Source organism: Clinocottus analis, unplaced genomic scaffold, assembly GCF_023055335.1.
Source record: "Clinocottus analis isolate CAN_PGR_092001 unplaced genomic scaffold, fCliAna1.0.p SCAF_22, whole genome shotgun sequence".
Classification (NCBI taxonomy): domain Eukaryota; kingdom Metazoa; phylum Chordata; class Actinopteri; order Perciformes; family Cottidae; genus Clinocottus; species Clinocottus analis.
Genome location: NW_027175954.1, coordinates 11,303,814 through 11,319,676, shown reverse-complemented (window position 1 = coordinate 11,319,676; position 15,863 = coordinate 11,303,814). Strand labels below are relative to the sequence as shown.

Sequence of the window (15,863 nt, the reverse complement as noted above, 5' to 3'; positions counted from 1 at the left end):
AGTTCAAAGTCAAGAAAAAGACAGCACAAATGGGAGTGAGGAGGCGTTGGAGGCTTTTAAGGTTCCAGACACATTTCAAACCGACAAGATGGTCAGGGCCTTTGACCAAATCAGTCAATAAGTTGCTCCTTGAGAAAATGTGTCTTTTGCTTCGTTTGGCCTGTGCTCTTTGATACTTTACAGAATCGCCTCACTTAAAGAAAAAAAAAAACCTTCAACTACTATCAAACTGTTTACAAGCTATCAAATCAAGTGGTTTATTTGTTCCTGCCAAGACAGCAGACCTCATGTGTGCTATTGTCAAAATGTCACCGCTAACGGAGCATGAAAGCCAGTACTTCTGCAGCTCTTCTGTCTCATCGTCGTCCTTCAAAAGCAGCAAGTGTTTTTTCTTTTTACAAGGCAGCCTTGAGTGCTGTGAGCCCATGAGGAAGACGGGCAGTGTGTTATGCTCTCAGCCCACGAGGAGCACTTGGACGGAGATGTTGCATTAGCGGGCTGTTGCCTCTCCTCTTCAGTGTAATATGAGGTCATACGCTAGACTCCTGAGAGGCTGGGGACAAGACGTACACAGAGGACCCCAGAAGAGGTCACGCCGGTGAGTGGATTGCAGGAGCAGAGAGCCAAGGCTTTTTACAAGCTGCCATTTATCAAGCAAGGATGTGGCCTAATGGTCGCTGGGGCCGCGGAGACAACATGGGTGTCCCTATTAGAGGTGTCTGGTGTCAGAGCATGAGTCCTCTTCTCAGGCAGGTATGGCGTGTATGGGAGGAACTCCCCGAGGCCCCACTCAGTCATGTCACAAATTTAAACCACTTGCAGTCATTTCTGATGTTTTTTTGGTCTCGATGGAAATCCACAAGCTTCTCGAATACTTTTTACCTCAACAGCTGCCGTCAGTGGGATGACCGGTCAACGCCTCATCGCTTTCTCAGTTCTCCGAAAAGCCACATTGAGCTTGAGCCAAGAGAAAAGTTTTTGTTCTTGCTTAACACCCCTTAATTATGCTAGGAGCAATAACCACATATGGATTTGATATGCTTTCTTAACATCCCATATTCATGTGTATAATTTAAATTCAACAAATTCCATTTCACATGGAACTACAATATCTCCGAGAATTGTCGATTTATGCTATCTTTAAAAGTTAAATAGTCTCCTACGAAGCCAAAACCAGTTTTTTTTTATTTCCTTATTTTTGATGACCAGTTGGGACATCAAAATATTGTTGAATTGTATTTTTGCGCCACATAGAAGTGATGTTTATTGGTGCCATGAATTCTGATCTAAATCCTGCACAGCAAAACTAAATAACATTTAGTGTGAGCTAAACAGATTCTACTTTTTACCAATCAACTTTTGTTCAAACGCTTTGTTAATTAAAATGCAAGAATTTGCATCCACAGACCAGCATCAGTGTTCTACAAGGATTGCTGTCTCATCCCAAGGACTTTTTTTATTTGAACCTGTGACTAAAGCTGCATTCCTTTCAAAAGTCACCTTCTGTATACAATAAGGCACAGCAGACAGATTTCACCTGACATTTTTATTTGCAGTTCTTTACATTTTAGAAAAAGAATCCAAGGATTTTGCCTCCTGTGTGTTTCCGTCTGGCCTCCTCGTGGTCCATGATGCCAGCTGAGGTGGTCAGCACAATGTATCTGTGGAAACAAAAGTCAGCACATTACTAAACAAGTCAGAAATCCATCACACTGAAACAGGCTGCGTGGGGTACATGACCATATATCTTTCACACTGACCATAATTGTATAGTTGGCATATAAAAAAACTGCCGCAAACTATAGCATCACTAAAACAGGCACCATCTTTCTTCAGGTAACAGTAAGTTCATGTGTTCCCTGTAATGGTAACCAGTCATCAAAATGATTCAATGGGGTCAAGTACAAGGCCTAATTGCTAACACTTTTTTATTGCTCCAGTTTTATCAGTGACTCAGTTCACGATAAATAAAAACATATCTTATTCTCACAATTTGCATCGACCATGTAGTAAACTCTGCCTGCCGATACAGAACAATTCCACTGTTTGAGAAATTATTCCCATCAATCATGCCTTCATACATTTCACTAGCAACGATTAAAATAAAGTGCCTCTTTTCTACAGTGGTCAACAGCGCCTGGAACAAAAAGTAATGCTAAACACTTAAAGGGCAGGTCTATTATTCAGAGTTCTCCAGCAGAGAATTACAAGGTGGCCACCTAGTCGGATTTCGGGTCACCCTGAGCACTCGTAGATATCGCCATGGAAAACAGTTGTTTTTTTCCCAACTTGGTGGATTTCTGTAACTTCATCTGTAACTGCAATTACAGCATCCTCCTCAATTACAGCATGCTCCTAAACCTGCTAAAGATGTGTCTGTCTGTCTGGACCACAGCAAAGAGACAAACACAATGTTTACATTGGTAACTTGCCAACGCAGCAAAAAAAATAAAAATAAAATGGGTAACAAAACCCCTCTTCCTTCCTCTTTGGTGTTTTAATATATTTTTGCTTTGTAAAAGACTAGTGGGACTGACTAAGTTTACACCAGTAAATTGAAAGGAAATGAAGCATTCTTTATAAACCTTTCACACTTTTAAGTTCAAACACATCTGTTAAATGGGATGTTAGTTCATTACAATAGCCTTTGTAGCAGGACTACCATGTAGAGAGAAGCTAATTATTTTAAGTAAACTATAAAAAATCCTTTTTTTAAATGTCATAAAAAAAAGCTTTGTGTAAAAGCGTGACAATTCCTTGTAAGAAATGTTAAATATTTTTAAATGCTTCAAAGAGGTAAGAAGTTAACGTCACGTAAATTGTTTTTTTTGCTGGCAGAAAAATTAATGAATTAATTTTACAAAATATTTAGTCCATCACTATCTGTGGTCAAGTTCTCAGTCTCCCCTGTGCTACTTTAGTACACATAACAATTTGTGGGACTGGGACCAATAGTTCATGTTAACAACACAGAATACGTATGCATTTTTTTTATCATTACAAAAAAAACATTGGTTGTAAAAAGTTATGCTGGAGTCAGTGAAGGCATGCTGCCCCTGTAAACGCATGGAGTGGACATAAGCAGCATGGTACAACTTTATTTTTGCTCATAAATTATTCTCTAGCCTTATAGTCTTAAATATAAATGTTTTATCAAAATGCAATTTTCCTACATTTTAAATGCCACACATGTAGTAAAAAAAAATATCCGTAAAGTATTTTTTAGTAATGTTATACAGTAACTTGGATGCTTGCATACTGTAATTTGGAGACGCAGACAGAAAAACCAGCACGAACTTAAGGAGTGTACAGCTGTGTGAATGCCAAACCAACAGATAAATGCAGCGATAGACTAGCAACTCTTGTGTTGTACCATAATAGTACCGTTTGACTCGCATGCTTTACAAACATAGAAGATATGACTTATTCAGTTCTTCTGTTTACAAATGGTTGAAAGGGCATTTCCATTTAAAGAAAACTACTGCATTTTAAGTATTTTTACATTTAAAACTATTCTAATACACAGCAAATTAGGATTCCGAACACCAAATCATTATCACCATCTTCAAATCTATGAAGGGAAAACTACATTAAAGAATTTTCCGAGGCAACCACACCACAAAGCAAGCATCTAAGCAAGCCTGGAGGACTTAAAAAGGTTCAGCGGGTCCAGCACTATGTCACTGCCATCATTCAGGCTTATTTTGTATGTGCATTTCATACAAAATATATTTAATAAATATCCACAAAGTTAGTGAATACAATTCTCACCCAAACTGTCTTGATGGCAGCAGGTTGTTCTGCCACTTCTCCAGATCCTTGAGCTGGAGATCAAAACGTGGACTGATCACGCCACACTGAAAGACACAAAAATACGCTGGTTAACACCTCACATTGACACAGAATGTAAAATACTGTGAAAGTTTCCCTTGCTGCATTTACCACTTTTCAAAAATCAAAAACAAGGCACTGCTCTCTTGTGTTCAATAAAAGTAGCTGGTAAAAAAAAAAAAGGGTACATCTCGAGGCTTGCTTGTATCATTTGGAAGAACAGACATGAGGCAACTGTTTTAAACAAAGCTAGATAATTCATACATTGCACCTAATTGAAATAATCTTACAAGCAGTGGATATAGCTGGATCAACTAAGATATTACCTTGTTCAGCCTGCCTGTGAGATTGACGACAATTTTTCCAGCTCTGTGGTCATCAATGATCTCAAACTCACCAATGTAACCTGCAGGTACGGATGACAAAGAAAATTAAGAACACCACCACATTAACCTAGAGACTAATAAAGCTTTCAGACACTAAACTCAAACGCCATTATTAAAAAAACATGTTCTGCTGGATGTTGATCATTTCCCAACTACACACTTCTGGAACTTGCGTCCCTTTCCAGCTTTACAACAGGTCATAGTATGCACAGAGCGCTGCTACTTTCACATGGCCAAATCATTAACCTGGTGTTTTTTAATACCAAACCACCAATCAATGAAATCAGAAAACAACCAGTCACTTACCGTGCTTCATCATGACGGTTAGGAAGCGCACAATAACCTTGGAGCAGGGCCTGAGGAGCACCTGGCGTTTCCCACGCTTCTCAGCATTGTTGATGCACTTCAGAGCATCCGCGAGAACGTTCATGCGCACCATGATGCCTGCAGACGAATAAAAGAGACCCATGTAGTGAATAAAGTGATGCGTGTGTGTGAGCCAGAGCCAACAAACGACGCTGTGCATAGCTTTACATCCCACTGTGGGAACAGTATTCAAGGCCATAAAACCACCGCTTCATTACAGTCAATGCTTTACAGACTACGGAAAGGAGACCTGACCTGTGTTTTCACAGCGTGAATTTATGAACCTCGTTGACCTGATGAGCATTTGACTTGATTAAAAAAAAGGAGCATCCTACTCCATACAATACGACTGGGACACTGACGATAACTTCGGATTTTGTTCTTATACAAATATATTGGAAATTAAGGTACAAGAAGTGAAGCAGATACACGTTACGTTCAATAAGCATAGTCTGTCCAGCCCTTTTTCTTCCCCTTGTGCATTTCTCACACAGCTAACATAACTAGCAACTCGGCTAATATTGGTGAGTTACGGAGGATGACTTTTTCCGATTACAGCCAAATTTTACGCACAATAATAGGTAAATCGCAATTTTCTCTGGTAATATTGCATAAGTACGACCCTCACAAAGCATGGTCCTTCATGAGCACCGAGAAGCTAACGACACCTAGCCTACGTTACGCTGACAAAGTGGCGAAGCATCCCTCCAACAGCCAGATATGGTTTAACGACATGTCGACCTCGTAAATCCGACGTTACACTCGCATTTCCACGGTGAACGTGTTATGTCTTATTCGTTTCAAGGGAAAAGACACTCCCGTGGTTTCAAAGCAAACAGTTCCAGGCGCCTTGAACGCACCAATTTTCAGGGCCGAGCGGAGGGACTGCTCGGCGACAGTTGCAGTCCAGTTGTGTTTAACTAGTCTGATTAATCGAAGCCATAATCACCCCAAATCATTCACACGCACTTTTGCTTCAAGATGATCACATAAAAGAAACATATAACATTCAGATGCTTAAGATACTTAAAAGATTGGCAGTGGCAGTGAAAACAAGCATCTTACCGGTTCTGCAATATGGCGGAAAGAGGAAGTAGATTCGAACGGCAGTGCATTATGGGAAGAAATCCAAGACCTTTTGAAAATTTGAGATGAACTACACCAACATGAAATTACTGTATTTATGTTTTCGATAAGAAACGTACTGCACATTGACCGTGCTAATTTAAAACGATAAGAGAGTATTTGGATATTTTTAAGTTTTACGGTATTTTGTCTTCCGAAAATAGCTTTCAGGGGAAAAACTAAACATTTGTAACCCGGTGTCACCAGATACGAGCAGGATCTTTAGTTAATATGGGTTAAATCAAAAGCAGCGCCTCCCAGTAGTAAGGATGTACAATTACATGCATTTGGTTCGTGTCAAGCATTATCACCTGCTGAGTGCAAACAAATATTTATTTTGGGCAAAAAAACAAACAAAGTCTATTTATTTATTGTTTTTTGCATACTCAATTTCAGTGCAAGAAGGAGGATATGACCTTGTGATTTTGCAGCAAAGGAAATAGAACACGTTTAATTTTCTCCTTTTATTTTTTAATAATAATTGTAGATTAGATTATTGTGACTTTTACCAAAAGCATAGTATCTGTATAATAAAAGAGATATCATAGGTTCAAGGTCTTCTGCATGTGTCACATATGCAGACTCCAGGTGCATGATGGTCCCATGCAGAACGTGTGCAATCTTTTAATTTGTGTCTCTGCTCAGTAGTGGAATTTTATGGACATACCATTTGAGGCGAATGTGCGTTATTTACTGCAAACTGATATCACCATTTAATTCATCTAAGAATGTCATCAAATAAAATGCCACGATAAAGCAGGAAATATGTGTTTCTTCCAAAAGATCAATTAACTCGAGCAAAGAGACATCTTTCTGTTCAAGATATCAGTCAACCAGTGTTTTTATTATTAGATCATGCCAGTTTATTTATAACATGCAGTTCGGTTTTGCATAATTGTCCTTATGTATTTACATTAAACTACTTAACATATCGTGAGATGTAAATGTTCCTCAGACTAATTGAGTATAGGTTACTGTGGATTCACAAATATTCATGAGTACTCTCCAAGAAACTAGGCTGGAGGGCAGAGACAAAGGACACACCTTGTGCATCTTCTCATTGCACATTTTTCATATGTATATATATATTGTGTTACAATACAGACTCCGATAGAATCAACAAACAGAAGTCCATGTTGTCAGAGCAAATTCAAATTTTTATTCCTTGTTCAACATGAGCAACAACTCAGTCTGATGCTTGTTAACAGCAAGAACAATTCTTGTCACATTATTATTGTTTGTTATTACAGTACCTAGATGAAAATAAAACATACACTTATACAGTAACATCTGAAAATGCCTTGCAAAACATGCACAACATTGGAAAAAGAAGCACACGTTGCACATATTGATAATAATTCATGATTGCAATACATAGCTTGTACTATGCCCATGCACTTCACTAGATATTGATTCTGACTGAGCGGTAAATAACCACAGCGTTGTTGTTTTTAAGGCGATTATATCAATTTAATGCAGACGTCACATGTTAAATAGTTGAACTCCTGCCCGCCTACACAGAAGAACATCATGCACATTCACCATCAGGAGCTATAAACTAAAATCAAGTCACATAAATCCCAATCACTGTCTTTGGAACTGTGTGTGGAAAAAACCTTATCGGGTTAGTGTGAATCCAAATCAGAATAATCAAAAGTTGACAGATTATGAATAACTGCAATTGTAGGTAAAGTATGAATGTTTGGTAGCAAGATCTTTCCGGTATATCAATCTTTCTTTGAAGCAGAATTAAAATTTTAACCTATAATAGTATATTATGTGCAAATGTTTATTTTTATGAGTCTTGTCAAAGTAACATGTGCTGGTATTTTAAAGGAGCCTCTATTCATTATAAATGTTCAACTCTATTTCTATGCTCTAAAGTTTGATTTTTCTGTAGAGTGATCAGGATGACAGTGTGTTGAAAGAGAGAGCCTACCGTATGTCTGGCCATCAGTTGAAACTCAAAGTTATTCAACCTGTACAACTCAAACACCTTTGATTTAGACCCAAAGCTCTTTCCTCTCGTGTCCAGTAGAGGGACAGCCAAACCACTCAGACTCAGTGACATATAGCCACTAGTTAAGTCACCATATTAACAGACACATGAAGCATGATGGAATGCTGAGCAGCACAAGACGTAGTAACCAGATTTCTGTACTATTTCGATGGTTACATTAAAATTTCAATACATTATTTATTCTATTAAGCTTTTGCATGGCTCAAGCTTCTATCCACTTTTACATTTAGCCACCATTGCTAACCATGCTGGTCAGAGCCTCGGTATCTCCTTCGGGATCCAGACCCAGTTTCTGGAGGTCAAGGCCCATGGCGACCAGCATCTGAAGCAAGGTGAGCTCCTGCTGCGTGGCCTGGTCCACTAAGGCTGGGCAGGTGGGGTTGCACTGGGGCCACTGGCAGGTGTCCACCAAATGGAAAGGACAGCCTTTGGCTGGGGTTCTGTTGTTGCGGGTGGCCTCCAGACTCCTGTCCCAGCAGTGCAGGGCCCGTGGGAGAGAGGTGCCTTTAACTTGGAAACTCATCCAGTTGCTGGAAGAACAACAATACAGGGAAGCTAGGATTAGAAATACACATATCAAAATTTATACAGAAAGAAGAAAAAAAGTTAAGTAAAGACCAGGAAAGTGTCATCAGTGACGTCAAGGACTAATTACATGATATGAAATGTGCTTTGGCCACTTTTGGCTCATCATTTTATTGCAGCGTTACCTCACAGAACAGCAACTTCAAAATTATCTTCAATGACCTTGGACCTTCAGCTCATCCCATGAAGAATCTTCACCCTCATTAAATACACCTAACTTAGCCTGACTCTGTAAACCGAGCACTGGCCCATCAATATCCATCTGTGCGGCAAATTAATGAGTGTGTTCAAGGGGTACCGAGGGGTTAGGGAAAGTGTGAAATGGCATTTGGTGAAGTGAAGAATGTGCCATGATGAACGAGCAAACAAAAACAGCAGCATGAGCTCACTAGGTAGAGATGACTACTGGTAGAATCAAGAATAAAGTGAGGAAGGAAGGCCTGAAAGTACATTCCCACCAAAGGAGTCATATATCCAGTCATACCTTTTAGTGATCACTGTGTGGGAGAGGCAGGACGGAGCGAACACGGCCCTGAAAAACACAAACAGAAGAATACAGCCAACGTTAGTTAGTCCACCTTTTATTTGAACCCTCAGCTGCTTATTAGATCAATCGATTAATGTCAATTTTCATTCAACTTTTCTTACGTGACATCTCTTAGTGAGCTCTTGAGCTCTCTGCCCAGGTTCTGAATGTACTGCCACTGCTCCTCAGATAGACTCTGTCCTCCCATATAGATGTTCTCCACTCTCAGCTGCTCCTCATCAAACAGCCACTGCACAACAAACAGAGGGGCTACAGGGAAAACAAAGAGTCCAGCTTAAAAGATACTCTCACCAATATATGCATGCAAAGAATGGGTCAGATGACTATGTACAATGAGAAATGGGACGCTCATAGTGATGAACCAAGAGACGGAGAGTTGTGACCTGACTGCAGTTCCCGTCAGAGCTTTATAGCAAGTATCAGCTCATTGTTTTACTTTTACTAATGGCAAATACATTTGTTTTGATTTGAAGTAGCTGAAAAACGCATTGATTAAGGCATTGTTGCCTTCAAAAAATGCTTCTGAATTTCAATTCTGACATGAAATAATTATTATATGTCCGGTCTGTCTCTGGAGCTTTTTCCTGTGTACCAGCCTATTTCTGTTACTGATTGAGAGAACTTGTGACTTGGATGTGTGTTGCAACTATGTGATGGCAGGTGTATTTCACTGCAGGCAGCAACACCACAGGCCAAGTGTTCGACCCCTTATTAACAGGTATGTTTTTAAGGGGCACTGCACTAGTCATGATACACTTAGGAGGCCCCAGCCAACACTCACAGGTCAAGGTAGAGTACAGTTTGTGCCCAAAGAAGCACTGCCACTCCTCTCCTCTCTTATAGAGCTGCCGACATCTGTCAGGTACAACCCCGTTCCACAACCTGAGAAAACAACACACACCTTCAATACAGCAAATCTATTGCTCAGTCGCTTTTCACAATATTAATCAATACATAACAACAAATAACTGATAATTTCTGTATCTGGCCTATAAATGTCTGGCTGTCTGGCTGACTGTAGAATGCATGATTTCACCTGAGCCCTATCTTGATAGCATCTTCAGGTGAGCAGGAAATAGTCTCGGGGCAGTTGGGTGATCTCGGCTGTTTACTCTCTAGAAACCATCCAGAGTCCACGAGGCCTCGAACCTGAGCCTCTGCACCGAGCTGCTCCAGCTGACTGGCCACCCTTTCGATGTTCAGCAAAACACCTGTTCCCCCAGCACTGCAGGAGAGCCAAGAAAATCCATAAATAGTTTGGCTTTGCGAGTGACATTTTTGTTTCGGGGTATCATAATGACGGCGCATGCCAGCTATTCCCATTCAGACAGCGGATCTTGTTTTAGGTCTTCACGGAGTCCAAACAACGATGCTGCTAACCTGGGAGGAATGTTAACCATTTCCGGGCAAGGCCCTCAAATAGACTTTATGTCTTTATTGTCGACAAGAGGAAGCACCCAAAATAGAGCTTCTCTTGTTTAATGTTGGGCATGGAGATCATCCAGAGGGTACAGAGGATGTAGGTCCAAAAGCTGTGGTCAGCATCAGAGTGCAAGTAATAAAACAAACTCACCTCGTGCCAGACAGCATGACAACCTTGGCCTGCTTGATTCCTTTGGGGATGAGGTCTTTGATGACCTCGCGGATAATCAGGGATCCCATAAAGGTGTACTCAGCTGATAACAAATGCACACATCAAATGACTAGGAGCACAATAATATACAGGGAAAAAAACTTGAAGGATCTGAAGAAACTTACTTGCATTAGTATTTCTATTTCTATCTTTTTCCCTGCCTTGTCGTGGCCTTGGAGGAGGGGTCGGAGCAACCCCCATGCCACTCCATACATCACTGGAGCAGTAAGGGATGAATCTGCAGAAAAGGAGACAATCACATTTGTTTGAAGAAAGCTTAAAACCATCAAAACAGCTCCACCCCTCCTCTATGAAGGTAATCCTGTCATTTATTAGAAATTAGCAACCTTGTGCAAACCTCATTTAGGTCATTTCAATTGGTCATACACATTCTTTAAGTGGAAGATTGTGTTTAAATATGTCTATAAAAAGTAGTTAGTTCCTTAGTTCCCCTCAATTCTGTCAACCATTTCAGATTTTTTAGTCTCATTGTTTCAGTTTTACAGTTTGCAACTTTACTGTTTTGGCTCAAGCTCACCATTATCGCCACCCTCTTCTAACCACAGCAGAAAGTTTTCTTTTATTAATAAAAAAAGATTTTCAAAAAAAATCATTGTGCATTACCTTCACAGCAACAAGTACAAAGAAAAAACAATAACAATAGGAACACAAGTGATTTCTTTCTGTTTTAAATATAAGTTATGAAATCATGTGAGGGAAGTCTCTGTCTAACAAACATTTACAAACAAGCAATGTCTGCATGTGACATCAGTAGCCACTACAAGACACACAGTGAGAATAAGTACTTACACAATGTTTGCATTATGCCAGTGTGGGTTTTCCTGCGCTTGAGAAGACAATATTCCAGTTCCTGTAAATGCAGCAACCAGAGAACATACATATGTCAATTTGTCTCACAAAACGTTACTTAAAACAAGCAACATCATGGTAACAGAACATTTTACAACAAGGCCAACTGACCTACCTCTTTTTGTTTGGGGCCACTCCGATGAGCTCATAAGTCTGGGTATATTTTGGTACCTGGAATCACAGGTATCTTTGCTGTGACAGCACCAGCCACCTAAAAATAATAGGGACTAATATTAGACATTCATCACAGCAGGGAGACCCTTGTTAGCCCACCACAGAGGCCTTTGAGGAATGGAGAGGGAAAGGAATGCACCTGTCGCTTGGTCTGCTGACGAGACTATATTTTTGCTTAGAAATAGACAATAAAGACAAAATATTCCTTCACCTGATTTGTTGATTGACTTACAGCATCTGCAAAGGGGTTTGACTTATTCAAATAAAATGACAAAAACTCTCCTCATAATAATACACCACTAAATTATATGTCCTATTATAGAAATTCCCGATAAAATGCTTATGTTTTGTAAATGTGATGCACACTTCTTCTGTGCTCTCAGAATACATACCCTAACTAAGTCAAGCTGGAGGACAATCCACATATATTACCCCATTCAAAGTCTATCAAAGTGACAGGCAGTAACCAAAAAAGGAGAATCACAGAAGATGAGGTGACAAGATGACATCCCCATCAAAATTCCAATGGGGGCGTCACGCCAAAACCAGCTGACCCTTGGGGACTAATTTAACCAGTTGGCTTTTTAAAAACTCACCTTCCAGAAATAACAGCCATCGGCGGCTTCCTCTGAACTCCTTTAGGTAAAACCTGCAGAACCACAAATAAACAGGAATGAGGAGATGGTGGAGATAAAGCGTCCATGTATGGACACACTGACATTAGCTTATAAAATCACTGAATTATCTGCAAATTATCTGCATCTCATAATTTCCTCTACGGGAAAGAGAAACATCTCACCCTGCCACTGTTCCATCATTACATGTAACTTGGTTGTTCTTGAGGAAGTGCAGCCTCATATCATCTGTTTGTTGTCCAGCTGCTCGAGCTCCTGCAATACCTTCCCGCGCTGCTTCAGTTGTGCCTCCAGTGCCTCTAGAGCTCCCAGAGCTTCCAGTGCCTCTAGTGCTTCCACTGCTTCCAGAGCTCCCAGAGCTTCCAGTGCCTCTAGTGCTTCCACTGCTTCCAGAGCTCCCAGAGCTTCCAGTGCCTCTTGTGTTTCCACTGCTTCCAGAGCTTCCAGTGCCTCTTGTGTTTCCACTGCTTCCAGAGCTCCCAGAGCCTCTAGTGTTTCCACTGCTTACAGAGCTCGCAGAACTCCCAGAGCCTCTCGTGTTTCCACTGCTTACGGAGCTTGCAGAGCTTCCAGTGCCTCTAGTGTTTCCATTGCTTACAGAGCTCGCAGAGCTCCCAGTGCCTCTCGTGTTTCCACTGCTTACGGAGCTTGCAGAGCTTCCAGTGCCTCTCGTGTTTCCACTGCTTCCAGAGCTCCCACTGCCTCTAGTGCTTCCACTGCTTCCAGAGCTCCCAGAGCTTCCAGTGCCTCTAGTGCTTCCACTGCTTTCAGAGCTCCCAGTGCCTCTATTGTTTCCACTGCTTCCAGCTACCTCAGGAGTCAGATCAACCACGGGGAGAGACTGGTGAACATCATCTTCTTGGTTCTCATCAGACTTCTTGGTGGACTTGCCACCAGCTTTAGCATTACGGTTGTTCTGACAACAGATTCCCCCGAGCAAAAGCAAGAAAGCAAGCTTGCCTAGGATCTTCATATCTGAGGCAACACAATGAGAGCAGACACACACAATGCATAACTACTTGTTCATACTCTGGCTTAAGTGCATACCAAATTATTGGACCAAGTCTTCCTCACTTGTAATCTAATTGCCCATACATTGTCTACATTAAATCCAACACTTCTCAATCAGAAAATGTACTTACTTCTATAAGAAGAATCAACTTTGAAGATGGTAGCTGAGGCACTCCAGGGGTCAGACAGACAACTGGTGCTGTTGAGGATAAAGTGAGAAGTTCAGATAGCAGTGATCAGGTGTGAGAGGAGGATGCCAGTCATGAGTAGAGATGAAGCCTTGACCAGGTTTTGATGAAGCCTGAACATCAGCTGTGAGCTTTATAGTGGCACCATATGGATCAGATTTCCTCCCATTTTTGCTCGTAGCTCCAGAGATAAACTGCTGACGACACACCGCGAGGGGAGGTACTTGACGTCCAATGGCGGGGAGAAACGATAACACACGCGTCTCTCAACACATTTCAAGCCTTTGTGCACACCCACCACTTAGCTCTCTCCCATCTGACTATGGCTCAAGAACGAGCTCCTCTCCTGCCCCCAATTGTCTCTCTCCTTCTCCCTTCCATCGTCCATCTCTAATTGCCAGTGTTTTGATTTAAACATCTACATGGCCAGCATGACTGCATAGCCCTTTTGGGTGGTATGTGACCCCAAGGTCATTGGAGTACACACTTCAAACACTCTTCGACATGGGAATGTATAGTACCGTAAGGGTTGCCGCATGGTCAACAATTTAGCGTACACTCTCAAGGCACAGATGGTGGACACTTGAGTTGGCTGTGGCAACAAGCCCAAAACTTCTTTAAAAATGATTTAGTTTTTTTATTTTTAAGCCTCAAAAATAAAAATAAATAAAAATATTGCCAGTAACATTTTTGATGTGTGAGCAACAAGATGCAGGACGCATCACAGTTGATAATCGACTTCAGTGGTTCAAATTGATTTCAATTGTGTCAATGACATGGAGCACACTCAGTTTTTTGTAGCCAACGGGCAGTTGCCCGCTTTGACTAGTCGGTAATCCAGCCTTGGGCCACTAGGATGGCTGAAGGGTGATGTACCACCCATCGTTGAGGGTTCATGAGGCCAAGGGCTCTAAAATTCTCAACAATGAAATGTACACCATCCCGACGTGTCAATCACGTCAAATGGTTATTGCTTAGAAGGCTTGAGGCTGCTGAGACTGCTGGGGCTGAGAGGAGTGCTGGGTTGCAAAAGAATGAGTAAAGTACAGATTAAAACACTAAAAGCCAATAAACCATCTTAACATTATGATGAGGTCAAAGGTGTACAGTAAAATGGGTAGCAGCATATTTGCCTTTTGTTGATATCTTGGAGATTTACATTCTCTTTTGGCAAAAGACAAAAATGCTTGCTGTCCGCATGATGAGCTAACCATTTATACAGGGCAGACATATTTATCAAGGTTTGTCTCATTGCTTTGGCAGAATTATTATATTTTTGTCTCATTTTCAAGCATTTCAAGCTATTTGATCTATTTTTAACTATGGCCAGAATGAAAACAAACCTACTCAAAAATATGTCTGTGAGAGCGTATGCACCTACGCGCAATAAAAAATGTACCCTAAGGACATAACTATACTGAATTTGATCTACCGAGCTGAACAATTCTTCATTCCTTCAGTTGTCTTGAAGCATGCACACCACCATCTGTCTTCCCAGAAATCAATGCAACAATCTGTTTAACAGATACCTCAAATAGCTGAAAACCAAAAGAAGTTGCTGTAAATCTATCACCATTTCGCTAGAATGTCACGAACAGAGAGATGGCATTGCTGCTATTTTGTTTTTCTTTGATATGGGATTGGACAGAATGATACGTTTTTCACAGCAGGCTTCAGATCAATGGATTTAAGTGAATTTGTGTGCTGCCCCTCCAGTGATTCAACTCATTCAACTTGTCAAACATTGTCCTCCTTTGCATTTACAACAGACACTCACAGACTGGAGTCTATTAAATTTGTCTCTTTTCCTTTGAAAAACTAACATTTCACATAACTTCTGAGGAGCTCATGAGACATGTTGAACTTCAGCCTAAGAGGGGCAACAGCTTGACCCCTTGTGCCGCATAGGAGACATTCTTTCTTCCCTTGTGTTGTTATTTTTCACAGCCAACCTCCAAGGTCAGGACACCTAAAGCCAGGGTGGTCCGAACACTTTGTCTGCTGAACATGCGTGTCATCACCAACCTCAAGAGCTGAGGGCCCGGCCGCGAGCTAGAATATTTGTCGGCTGATAGCTTCAAAGAACGAGCGAACTAGAGACAGCAGTCATGTGCTGGATTCTTACGCCTGCACAACAGCACAGAAAGGTTGCAACTCACAGGTAACAAGTCCAAAATCCAACCATATAAGCAACACATTCAAACCATCATGTCAGGAAACAAGTTCTTGCTGTAAAATTGCAACACATGTTTGCGTACAAAAATAAACAATAAAACCTTTCATAAGGTTGTGAACTATACCACAACATGCCTTGCAGCCTCCTCTGCCATGTTGCGTGTAATTTGACAATCTACAAGCATCCCTCTGAATCTATGTTGTCACCAGCAGTGCAGTGCATAGCTAGGAAAAGAGGCCCATGATAGATAGTAGTGGCATCTTTACAAGCCACGTGAAAACGAGCCTCAGGCGAGAGATATGAGACCTGGCTGGAG

The 15,863-nt window shown here is 41.1% G+C and overlaps 2 protein-coding genes across 3 annotated transcripts; both read right to left on the bottom strand.

Annotated features, from left to right (window-relative positions):
• Positions 1-1,531: 1,531 nt before the first annotated feature.
• Positions 1,532-5,714, bottom strand: rps15a (ribosomal protein S15a). The gene is made up of 5 exons (XM_068588934.1): positions 5,649-5,714; positions 4,524-4,661; positions 4,158-4,237; positions 3,772-3,857; positions 1,532-1,661 (listed from the first exon to the last, which is right to left on the bottom strand). The coding sequence occupies exons 2-5, from the start codon at positions 4,654-4,656 to the stop codon at positions 1,568-1,570; spliced, it is 393 nt and encodes a 130-aa protein (XP_068445035.1). The 5' UTR covers positions 4,657-4,661; positions 5,649-5,714; the 3' UTR covers positions 1,532-1,567.
• A 2,240-nt stretch (positions 5,715-7,954) lies between these two features.
• notum2 (notum pectinacetylesterase 2) lies at positions 7,955-13,145 on the bottom strand. Of its 2 annotated transcripts, XM_068589243.1 has the most exons (12): positions 12,974-13,145; positions 12,337-12,496; positions 12,134-12,186; positions 11,479-11,574; positions 11,304-11,364; positions 10,619-10,731; positions 10,434-10,536; positions 9,897-10,085; positions 9,642-9,742; positions 8,962-9,109; positions 8,798-8,845; positions 7,955-8,258 (listed from the first exon to the last, which is right to left on the bottom strand). In XM_068589243.1, exons 1-12 carry the CDS (start codon positions 13,143-13,145, stop codon positions 7,955-7,957), a joined length of 1,548 nt encoding a protein of 515 aa, XP_068445344.1. The 2 variants fall into 2 exon arrangements, with proteins under 2 accessions (XP_068445344.1, XP_068445343.1); XM_068589242.1 differs by having other exon boundaries at positions 12,337-13,145.
• Between the last annotated feature and the right edge of the window lie 2,718 nt (positions 13,146-15,863).

Coding starts and splice junctions, on each gene's coding strand:
- rps15a (XM_068588934.1), bottom strand. CDS start 4,656: ATGGTGCGCATGAACGTTCTCGCGGATGCTCTGAAGTGCATCAACAAT. Junction 3,858..4,157: donor TCACAGGCAGGCTGAACAAG/GTAATATCTTAG, acceptor TGTGTCTTTCAG/TGTGGCGTGATCAGTCCACG. Junction 1,662..3,771: donor CTGCCATCAAGACAGTTTGG/GTGAGAATTGTA, acceptor TTGTTTCCACAG/ATACATTGTGCTGACCACCT.
- notum2 (XM_068589242.1), bottom strand. CDS start 13,145: ATGAAGATCCTAGGCAAGCTTGCTTTCTTGCTTTTGCTCGGGGGAATC. Junction 12,187..12,336: donor AATGATGGAACAGTGGCAGG/GTGAGATGTTTC, acceptor GTGGTTCTGCAG/GTTTTACCTAAAGGAGTTCA. Junction 10,537..10,618: donor AAATAGAAATACTAATGCAA/GTAAGTTTCTTC, acceptor ATTTGTTATCAG/CTGAGTACACCTTTATGGGA.